Source organism: Furipterus horrens, unplaced genomic scaffold, assembly GCF_987537825.1.
Source record: "Furipterus horrens unplaced genomic scaffold, mFurHor1.1.pri manual_scaffold_6, whole genome shotgun sequence".
In the NCBI taxonomy this organism is placed as follows: Eukaryota; Metazoa; Chordata; class Mammalia; order Chiroptera; family Furipteridae; genus Furipterus; species Furipterus horrens.
In genome coordinates, this window is record NW_028327176.1 from 184,114,670 (window position 1) to 184,126,869 (window position 12,200).

The following is a 12,200-nucleotide window of genomic DNA, read 5'->3' on the forward strand; positions in this document are numbered from 1 at the left end:
TACTTTTTTTCTCTTTTCTTCTTGTTTTTTATACAACAAACTCTTCTGTAATGAAAATGCCACAGTTTTGGCAGTGAACAACCAGAGGAATCCCTCATTAAGATTTTCCAACCAACAGAGATAAATAGCTCTTTTTTTCATGTACAGAAATACTGGCTTCAAAATCAGTGTACTGAACAAAGTGTATAGCATGTTGAATACCATTGTTACAATTTAAAAACTGGCTTTTTCTGTCTTAGATTATATTTAAAAACGCAAACAACAGCCAACTTTTTGGCATTTATTTCTGTAAGACCATATTGCACAAAAGTCCTTAAATACAGATATAAGTTATGCCATTGGATTAAATATTACAATAACTATGTGGCAAAGGAAGCAGTTTTACTTTGCACATGCGGTCTCTGGAGGTACACTAGGAGACTGTTCACAGGACTACAAATACAGTATGCTTGCAGGTAGGACGAGTGTTCAATAAAACACACTTAATTTGGCAATTCATAGTGTTATGTGGTATTTTCTCCAAACTGAACCATGGATAACCTTGATAAAAATGGAGACAAAGACCATATAATTGTATTTTCACAGTAGCCTGAGGAATGCTAAATAAACTGTAGTTCTCCAGGAACTCAGTTTCTGGTGTTTTTTAAACTACTTTGATTTTCCATCCAAGCCCTCCAAAGTGATATTTTAAAATGAAATTAAGATTCCAAAGTAGAGGTGGCAGTACTTTCAAGAAATGACTTATAAATTTGAGAGTTCAAAAACCTTGGAAAAGAATCTCTGTGCATTAAGGTATATATCTGAAGCTGGGCATCTTCATACATGTGAGGATTGGGATCCAACAGATTTCTGTTGATCACCTCTCTAACTCGAGAATCGAGACTGACCTAAAAAGAAATAAGAGCAAATATATTAAATAACGTTTTTTTTCCCCCAAAAGATTTCAGTGAAATAAGTATGGGTCCGTGACATTTCAGAGGAATTCCAAAGAGTAAATCCAGCTACCTACATCTTGAGGTTATCTTTTTGAACACTATATAACCTTGCATACTTTTTGCCTTCGAAAGTTGAATTAAACAAACAAAAAAACTAAAAATTGTTTTTTGGACAATGTCTATTCATTGTTGAGGTACCGGAGAATTCCCCAGTGAGAATACAAATTTACCTCATACTATTATGTGACTGGAGGGTTGACTCTCTTTATGGAGCAAGGTAAAAAATTTGCAGAGAGTAGTTTTCTGGAAAAAAAAATTAACATGTGTATCAAATGCTGACAGTTTCATATCCCAACAAGTCCTACTTTGTAGGAAACCAAGAATGTGGAAGTTCCTAATAGGGCAGATCCACAGAAGGCATTCCTTATGTCTTAGGTCTACTTGCCAGCACATGAGAAATGCTATAGTCCTTATTTCAGAATACATCCAAAGATCTCTGTTCTGAAGATTAAGCAGAATAATTGCTTGAAGTGGCATCTTTGAAAGGACAAATGTAAGTAGGAATTCAGAACACCCATGAGTTAGTTAATATGTTATTTGAAAAGTACACAGAAATTCTTCAAGTAATCAATTCAGTTATCTTTTTGCCTCTAATCCTGTTGGAACTGGTAATGCATGTTGGTAAGGGAAGTGGAGAAAAATGGGTAGCAATAAGGATATGTTTGGGGAATAGAAATTAGCTCTGCATGAAATGACTTGTTAGCAAAATCCTGCAAGAGGCAAACCATCAATGACTCCTGACGGATTTCTTCAGTCCTCGCTGTTGAACAAGGACTAGGGATCCTGATCCGTAGTTCACTGTCTCATCATGTACTCAAGTCCATGCAAACTTTTCATATATATACCTAAATGTTTCATTAGAGTTATTTTGCAGATTTTTTTGGTTCTTGGTTCTTGTCCACCCAGTTTCAATTAAGCCTGGGGTCTAAAACACTCCCCGTGATGGACCACCCACATTTCATCTGGTGTCCTCAGACTTCTGAGCTCTATGGTCCATGTGGAATTGGGTTGATTGATACACCCCAGGGATGGCTGCTATGGGAGGATTTGCCAAGAAACAATGATCCAAACTACATTTCTGTGGTTTACCCAGACCAAGTTATAAGTATAAAAATTTAAACATCTCTTGGCTGAACTATATATTCTTTGTCAAGATCTGCAAAAAAATAATTACATTCTAGAATTAGATCATTTAGGTTTTATTTTCTGTACTATTGCCATATGAGATCATCATCAGGTACAAAGTAATAAAAAATAATTTTTTTCTCAGCTTTTTATTTAAAATAGTATTTGTGTTTCTACTCAACAAGAAAAATGTTGAAATGGGAGTTTAAACTGTTTGCTATTGCTCTCTTATGTGGTTATAATAAGGTGAAGCCTTACCAAATGCACTCCACTGTATTTATAAATGGTACTTTTACTTTCACTGTCACACTTGAGAACTTTTTGTTTCAATGGAGAAAGAAACATTAGGTTAGTAATAAGGAAAGAGGTCTTTTATTTCTGAAATAATAGCATAATTAAATATAGTATAACAGTTTTTCAGTAGCTGGAATCATATTATTTATCTTAAGATGGAGAAATAAAATAACTTGATTTGCGAAATATCTTGAGTTCTCACTGTAAAATTTTTGTTTCGTTTTTTTTCCAAATTAAAAACGGTAGTGCAATGTCATAGAAAAAGTAGTACTGTTCAATGTTTAGTAATCTGTAACAAAAACACATTTGTTATTTTGATTTAAAAAATAAAATGTTTAGGAAGATCAAAGATGACGGCAGAGTGAGTGGAAGCTACACTCACCTCCTCACAGTCAAACCGGAATTACAGCTAAAATGTAGAGCAACCAACCTGAATAACCAACTGAAGACTAGTTGAAGAGAAGTTTTATAACCAAGCATTTACAGAAGAAGCCACGTCAAGACTGGTAGGAAGGGCAGAGACATGAAAAGGGCTGGACCCGCTCCCCAAAGTGGCAGCTGAGATTCTGGAGAATATCTCAACAGAAGGAGGTTCTCCCTAAAGAGTATGGGGTTCCCACCCCAAGCCAGTCTCCCCAGCCCAGAGCACCAAAGCTAGGAAGTGGCACCTGCATAACATATGGCTGTGAAAATTGGGAGGGATTCTGTCCACCAGGGAAAGACAGGAGTCTGCTAGAGACACAGGCACACTCTTAAAGGGCCAGTGAACAAAATCTCATTTGCAGCCACTCACCCTGGGCTCCAGTGGAGGGGGGTGGAGAGGAGTAGGATCACGAGAAGAGAGACTGGGGTCTGTGGCTCTGGGGAAAGAGCTAAAGGGACGGTTACTAGGGTACCAGTACCGAGTCACTGTCCCACACCACAGATGACATCTCTCTTGGATAGTACACTCCTCTTCAGATGGTATCAACCTAGGAGAATGCAATAGTCCCACCCTCTGGACTTTCTATCACTCCACTCTGCAGAGTCTGCCCTGCAGAAGAGTGAGGTGGGCCGAGGTAAAAGAGTCTGGACAGGCTCAGGGGTATCTGTGACTGACTGCTGTAGCTTTTGGGTAAGGGCCATTCCTCTCACTGTCCCATGAACTTGATCGGCACCTCCCACTCATGGGAGATCCACTAGCCACACTCTGCAGGCTTCAGAAGCTTCACACTCCTGACTCCTGGTGGCTCTGTCCTGCCAAAGTTTGAGAGAATCTGAGGCAGACTGAGTTGTGTGCCTGGGGCAGTGGCCATACCCCCACCTTCTCCCTGAGACTGAACAGCACCTCTCATGGAAGATCCACTGACTTTATCCTTCCAACTCCTGGCAGCCTTGTCTTACTAAAATCAGACTCCTAGAAGAATCTGGAACACACTGAGTTGTGTGGCTCCAAGATGGGGGGCATTTTTCCCTAGCACGCATGACAGGTAAAGTCCTCCTTTCACGTGGCCAAATCTTGGTTTGTTTGGTCCTGATGAACACTGCTGGCCTAACCCTGATGACTCCCTGAGACCACATCCCCCCCCCAAAAGTATGCAAGCACTCAGCAGATGCCAGCTAGACAGGTATATCCTGGGACATTAGCTGAGTGGCCTCAGACCCAGCACTGGCACCGAATTTCAATCTGTATCAATCTGCTGAGCACCACTTGCTTCTCATGGGTGATCACTGAGAACATATCTCATGCAACTTGAGTACTGCCAGAGGCTCTTGCAGTGACTGTGGCTAGCAGGAATCCAGCCGGTGAGGGCAGGTGTTGCGGTGTCTTAGGACTTTAGCTGACCTGCCCCAAGGCTTGATGCTGGTAAAAGCCAGCCTTGGGGTACAGCTTGGTCCTTCCCACACCAACCCAAGCCCATCAGAGGTAGCCACAAACTGTGGATCACTTTGTAGCTTCAAACAGATTTACCAGGGCCAGCCACAAGCAGTGTCTGACATTGGTCTGCACCAGCGTCCCTTCTACAAGGCCCCCAAAACAACAACCCAGTAGCAAGATTCAGACCACATCAGAGCAGGATCCAATTAGCTCCACAAATGGCACATCCCAAGGGAGATCTTCACAGGCACCAGGCCCTGCTAAGGCGAATTCTGCTCTGTGCGGTCAGCCCCTGTACAGCAGATCATACACTGTGGTCAAGGTTGATACAGCCAGCCAGCCTGAAAGTCAACTCCACACATGAATGGGCTAATAGTAATCAAGACTCAATTACAACAGAAGGGCCCACATAACCCACATAAGACATTCCTGGAGCACTCAACTCAGGTGACCAAAGAGCATGTCACTAGGTCCCATAGGACACCTACTACATAAAGCCGCCATACCAAGACTGGGAGTCATAGCAGATCTGCCTAATACATGTAAAATAAACACAAAAAGGCATCCAAAATGGGGAGACAAAGAAACATGTCCCAAATGAAAGAACAGGAAAAATCTCCCAAAATAGAGGTAAGTGAAATGGATGCAAGCAAATTACAAAATATAGGGCTAAAAAAATGGTTATAAGGATGCTTAAGGAACTTAGTGAGAACTACAATAGCACAAAAAAGACACAGAAATTGTAAAAAAAAAAATCAAAAATAAAGTATACAATATCTGAAATGAAGAATGCATTAGAAAAAAATAAACAGTAGGCTGGATGAAGAACATATAAAAATATCCAGTCAGAAATAAAGAATACACTAGAAGGAATAAACAGTAGGTTGGATGAAACAGAGGATTGAATCAGAACAGCAAAAAGAAAAAAGAATTTTAGAAAATAAGAATAGTTTAAGGGACCTTTAGGACACATGAAGTGGAACAACATTCATATCACAGGGGTACCAGAAGGAGAAGAGAGACAGCAATGGATCCCAAAGCTATTTGAAAAAAAAATATGACTGAAAGCTTTGTTAACATGGTGAAGGAAAAGGAGACCCATGTCCAGGAAGTGCAGAGATTTCCCCAAAAGAAGAACCTTGAGAGGCTTACACCAAGACGTATCATAATTAAAATGGCAAAGGTAAAGACAAAGAGAGAATCTTAAAAAACAGCAAGAGAAAGACAGTTACCTACAAGGGAGCTCCCATAAGACTGCCAGCTGATTTCTCAACAGAAACATTTCAAGCCAGAAGGGATTGGAATGAAATATTCAAAGTGGATGAAAAGAAGGGCCTACAATCAAGACTACTTTACCCAGCAAGGCTATTGTTTAAAATTCAAGGAGAAATAAAGAGCTTCCCAGACAAGAAAAAGCTAAAGAAGTTTGTTACCACCAAACCAGTATTACCAGATACATTAAAGGGTAGTTCTTTAAGAAGAAAGAGGAGGAAGAAGAAGTGGACAAGGAGCAAGAGAAGAAGAGAACCAGAACATAGTTAAAAGAAATGGCAAATCTGTACCTATGAATAATCACTTTAAATGTAAATGGCTTAAATGTTCCAACCAAAAGACACAGGGAGCTGACTGGATAAGAAAACAAGATACACACAGACTGAAAGTAAAAAGATGGGAGAAGATAATTCAATCAAATGAAAATGTAAAAAGCTGGGGTAGCAATACTTATAGCTGACAGAATAGACTTTAAAACAAAGGCTGTAGTAAGAGGCAAAAAAGGACACTACATAATGATAAAAGGAGCAATTGAACAAGAAGATATAACCCTTATAAAGATTTGTACATCCAGCATAGAAGCACTTAAATATGTAAAGCAAATCTTGATGGACATAAAGGAAGAGATCAATGTGTCTTTTATTTGTACTTAAAAACAGAATGAACTTTTTGGCCAAACCTATAATACAGGCATAGTAGGAGATTTTAACACCTCAGTGACATCAATGGATTGATTTTCCAGACAGAAAGTGAATGAGGAAATGCCAACTTTAAATGAAACACTAGATCAGATGAATTTCATTGATATCTTTAGAGCATTTCACCTCAAGGTAGCAGAATATACAATATTTTCAAGTGCACATGGAACATTTTCTAGGATAAAGCACATATGCTAGGACACAAAACAAGTCTCAGTAACTCAAAGTATTTTTGGTTTCAGAATTAACAACTGACACCAAAAACTGAAATATCCAGCAACTTCTCTGACCATAGCAGTATAAAACTAGAAATCAATTACAAGAAAAGAAACTAAAAACAAAGACATGGATGCTAAATAACATGTTACTAAACAAGGATTGGTTAAACAATGAGATCAAGAAGAAATCAAAAGATACTTTGAGACAAATGAAAATGAAAATACAGCAATTCAAAAAAAAAAAAAATCTATGGGACACAGCAAAAGCAGTCCTAAGAGGAAAATTCATAGCATTACAGGCATACCTCAAGAAACAAGGAAAATCTCAAATAAACAACTAACTTTACACTTAAAGGAACTAGAAAAAGAACAATAAACAAAGCCCAATGTGAGTGGAAGGAATAATAAAGATTAGAGCCAAAATAAGTGAAATAAAATCTAAATAATGCAAACAGTGCAAAAGAGCAATGAAACCAAGAGCTGTTTCTCAAAAGGTTAAACAAGATTGACAAACCTTTAATCAGACTCATCAAGAAAAAAAGAGAGGACCTAAAAAAATAAAATCAGAAATTAAAGAGAAGTAACAACAAATACCAAAATGTATACAGAATTGTAAGAAAATATTTCAAAGAACTATATGTCAGCTAATTGGACAATCTGGATGAAATGGATATATTCCTAAGAACATTCAAGCTTCCAACGTGAGTTAGAAACATTTAGAAAATCTGAATAGAGGGATTACAGCTAATGCAATTTAAGCAGTAATAAAAAATAAATAAATAAATAAAACAAAAACAAAAAACAAAAACAAAAAACCTCCCAGCAAACAAAAGTCCTGGACCAGATGGCTTCACAGGTAAATTTTACCCAACATTCAAAGAAGAACTAATGCCTATCCTCCTCAAACTGTTTTTAAACATTCAAATGGAAGGTAAAGGGAGGGATAAATGGTGATGAAAGCAGACTTGACTTGGTGTGGTGAATACACAGTACAATATATAGATGATGTATTACAGAATTGTACATCTGAAACCTATATAGTTTTATTGACCCAACTCACCCCAATAAATTCAACTTAAAAAATTGCTAAAAGTACAAACTCACTGAGACTGGGGTAATGCCTTACACTGAATCAGTAGGCCCCTAGGTCTCACACACACCACAGTATGTGTAAAAAGTATTCAGTGAATACACACAAGATGAGGAAAAATAAATAAAATAAGGTATTTACCTTAACACCTGGTTGTTTGTTTGAATAGCGTGGCAGTCAGTCAAAAGAAGTGTAGAGAGTTCAAATAGCAAGGATGAACCCCATGGGTCTAACAATCTACAGTTTCATCCTGTGGCATCTTTGTGCTTCAGACTGTAGAACATCTATAATACAAGGTAACAGGGGTGGGTCCCAGCATGGACCCTGAGCCATAGTCACCCTAGGATTCAGGCACGACTGGATGGCTCATCAGGCCATCTCACGTGGGGTCCAAGGCAGGAGGGATGAGGACTCTCCTGTAAAGAACGCATCCTAAGGGACAGAATGTTGAGTAGTACAGATAAGAGATGCCCTTGGACAATGGACATTTTTTTTCTCAGTCCTCACAGACTCACATGTCAGTGGCAGAAGTGGGGAGTGAGGTGCAGCAATAACAGAGTTTAAAAAGAAAAGAACTGTGGGACAGGGCACACAGAACCAACTGGTGTGGTAGCGTGTACCTGGCCGTTTTAGCAGTGCTGGACATGTTGGCAGTGTTGGGACGCGGCAACCGAAGCTTTAAAAAAGCATCAGTGACTTGTGATGATAGGCCTCGGTGAACTTGGAAGCATTCATTCCCACAGGGAGTAGGAGATATGGAGAAGAAGAGCAAGCGGCTTGCAAACATAAAAATATTCATGGGCAACTCTACAAACCAGTTGGGAGGAAAATGTAATGAGAGCTAAAGATTTAACGTGAGTGTAGAAGTGAAGCGGGGAGAATGAAGACTGATCTTGCTAGTGTGACTTGGGAGAACCTGGGTCGGACTGAGTTACATACCATGCTGAATCGTACCAGATTTCCTACCCTGTGGAGGGGAACATTAAGATAGATGATTATTGCCAACAGGCAGTGCACCAAGTTTTGGTGCTGCCTTTCTGTTCTAGCCTTCAAGGTGCAATGGAATCATGACTCTAATTTTTGGCAGAATTGCACTAACAATGAGGGATTTTCACTGATATTTTTTCCTTGTAGAAACTCTTCATTAAGTCAATTATGTTAATTCCTCAAACAATTTTTTGCATATCATGATTAAAATTTCCCCCCATTTTTTGCATGTTATTTTCAATTTTACTGAAGTTGTTTTATCTGGAATTCTTTTCTAAGTAAAATACTGATAGATTTTTCTTTTTCTTTTATAGGTTTTTATTAACTTTTTACCAATTATAGCTTCTGCGACTGGAGATGTTCCTTTTAATTTTAACTAATTTTGTTTTGTTTCGGTTTTTATTTTAAATTTTATACCTCTAAAGAATATTTGGTTGTCCCATCAGTTCTAATAAAGTTTTACCATGTGTGCTTTTAGTTATGTTATTTTGTGTTGATTATTTCTACTGAAAACAATCATAAGTTGCAAATAAGACTGATTGGTGATATGTATTTCTTGGAGCAAAGATCACCAGCAGACTAAAAGTGCAGTAACCGTATTCTTGGCTAGGTCTCAATGATGGGGAAGTGTAGCTTGCTTGTCTGAGGGAGAGTTCAGGCATGCAGTTATAGTTCCTATTTCTCATTTTGCCTCAAGTTTTAAGGTAGGGTTCATAGAAATCTATAGTAGTGTCATGAAGAAAGTACCAGACAATGGAATAACTAATCAGCATACTGTGGTTAGAAAAGCAGCACATTTCACATCAGGAGACTTTGGGCTTATGTTCTCTCTCTGCAAGAATACAATCCTAACGTCTGTGAACAATCCATTTTACTTCTTGGGGAATGAGTTTCCTGTGCTGTAAAATGGTGCCATCTGTCCTAGTGGCTAAAGGATTATTTTGAGACTCATATTGTAATAATGTAGTAAGACCATTTCATCAACAACAAAGTTCAAGCCCCATGTAAGGTAATAATAATAACTGAGCCTAAGTACAATGACACCTTTTTGATCAAGACCCATGTCTTTTAGATTTTGTATCAACTCGAATTTTACCTAATCATAGTGACCTTACCTGACTACCCCCAATCTAACCGACATCATTCAACCTTCACCTCCATCATAAGGTTTATCACAATTGTTAGTCACTTGTTTTTGACATGATTTGTCATCTTACAAAAATGTAAGCTCCATAAGGAACAGGCCCTATTTTTGTGGTGGTTGTCATTCACCACCACATCCCCGACATCTAGCTTACTACCTGGCTCACAGGAAATACTCGGGAAGTGTTTTTGAATGATGATAAGCATGCACCAAGAAATTAATCTGAGAAAATATAGTTAAATGAATCCTGCTTATAAAAACTGATTTAAATTATTGGAAGTGGCTGAATTCACAGTTTTTCTTGAAAAGGAATATACAGGTACACACAGAATCCATATGCCCATCCCATATGCATTATTTTTGGGTAATTTGGTCTTTAAAATAGGTTTATTGCTTTTTTCCTCCCAGTTAGCAACTGGAAATTTAGGGTGAAATCAGAAGAAGCAAACAATTCCCATTACTATTAAAATCACCATGCGGCAGAGCCTGTAAGTCATAGATTTAGTGGGGTTGAGAGTGTTTTCCATAGCATCACTTCATGGAACAAGGAAGCAGAGGTCACAGAGCACCGACGTGAGCTGTTCACTGTCACGTGAACAGCAGGTGGCAGGGCCAGATTGCAGCCCTGGTGAAAGACACTTGTTGCAGGACTTATAATTACTTCTTTATTCAATAGCTCAATGCTGTTTATAGTTGGCAATAGCTTTTAAATAAACTTTTCATTTAAGTTCTTTATGTTGTTGGGTCTATCTTTCCAATAGTTAATAAATATAAGCTGCCAGCAGCATCTGCTACACGCAGCAAGGCTATTTATTTGTCTTCAACCTCTCTTTATTACCTCCTTTTTTTTTGAAGACATTGCATAAAACAGAAATTTTACTTTTATGATATTTTAAATTTGTTCTTAGATTTTTTTAAATTTAAAATTTGACCCTCTCCCTCTTGAAAGGTATGCTATTTTGAGAAATGGAATTTATATTGCCTCCTGATTACAAACATCTATTTTATAACACAATGCTCAAATTATTATCGGTGCATAAAACTTGCTTTTAAAACAAACAATGAAATGCAATTTTCAGCATACTGGCTTCATGTAGGAAATAAGTTGTATAAATAATTTTAAGAGTGTAGACTTTCTCTACATTTAACAAAGAGAAACATGATAACCAAATTAAGGTAAAAGGAAAGTCTAGTGGGAAAAAACATGAGGTTCTGGTTAAGAGTAAAACCTTGATAATTTTTAGTAATTAGTCATTATCACTTTATAAATGAGTTCATGTTCTTTAAATGGATTTGGAGTAAGTAGAAACAGTTACAGAATTTCAGAGGTAGAAAGGCCATATTAGTCCCCAAAGCAGAAAATATTCCAGCCCCATTTGGTTTGTACTAGCTGTTTTGAGACTGTGTTGAGAGAGATGCTGAGGTTGAATGTGGGGACAGCAGTGAGGAGAACCATAATTTATTAACCATGTCATTGGGTCGCGGTGAGGGGGCGGTAAAATTAAGTAGCACAAGGGTCTTACAGCTGCCATTCTCTATGCCCCTTTTGATTTTAGTGAACTAATTTATCCCAGGTCACACAATTAGGCAGAAGCAGAGCCAGGACTAGAATCCTGTGAGAACAAAATTTGAAAGGCGAAAACTCTGTATTTTCAGACAATTAGTGATGTATAGGGGCTGGTTAGAAACTGACAAGCTTTCGCATAGAAAGGTCAGTGAGATATATGAGTTTGCAGAAGACTCAGGGACAGCTACAGAGTGTATGCCATGCTGTAAGTGTGCCACTGGGTCAAGTCATTTGGCATGGTTCAAGAGGAAATACAGCTACATCTGGGCTAAAAATATAATTTGTTTAACAATTGTCTTTTATCATCGCAAATACCTACTGTTGGTTTACTTGTTTTTGCTGCTAAACAATAATCAAATGCAGGGGTGGGCAAAAGTAGGTTTACAATTCTGAGTTTATCTTTCAATAATCAATAACTATGATAGCTCTAAACTATGACCCAAAGAAGAAGTAAATTTGTGAAAATTAAGTATTTTACAAATCAGTGAAATCAGAAAGTCAGGGGCTATGAGGACAAAACTAAAAATTAGAAATGGTGACTAAAATAAAGGAACTATATGTACTGAATATGGAGAATGCTTTTTCTAATAGCATTATTTTAAAAGTGGAATAGCCATGATTTTAAGATAACACCTAGATGGTGCAGAAGAATGGAGTAGATAATCTAGACAATTATCATTTTAAGATGATACATATTACATATTTTGGTGAGAGAAATGGACTAGGTAAGCTTCCCAACGACTCTGTAATTATGCATAATTATGGGCAAGAGAAGCATGCCTTTTGGGCACATTTGAATTATTTATTTGCTATGTAATGCAATATTAAAATAAAAATGAGAAAGAAATCAATGTGCTAATAAAATCCAAGTAGTATTTATAGGTTAAACGCTAAGGTTCTAGATAGATCAGAAACCTGAAGAATGTATTTTTAGGATGTAGAATTATAATGA

At 37.7% G+C, this 12,200-nt stretch overlaps 1 protein-coding gene across 1 annotated transcript in view; it reads right to left on the minus strand.

The window, feature by feature from the left end:
• Window positions 1–266: 266 nt before the first annotated feature.
• RGS17 (regulator of G protein signaling 17) overlaps window positions 267–12,200 on the minus strand; it is a 30,522-nt gene continuing 18,588 nt past the window's right edge. The window contains exon 4 of the mRNA XM_090280699.1: window positions 267–887. Within this exon, the coding sequence (XP_090136825.1) occupies window positions 699–887 (189 nt within the window). The 3' untranslated portion in view covers window positions 267–698. The remainder of the gene's footprint in view (window positions 888–12,200) is intronic.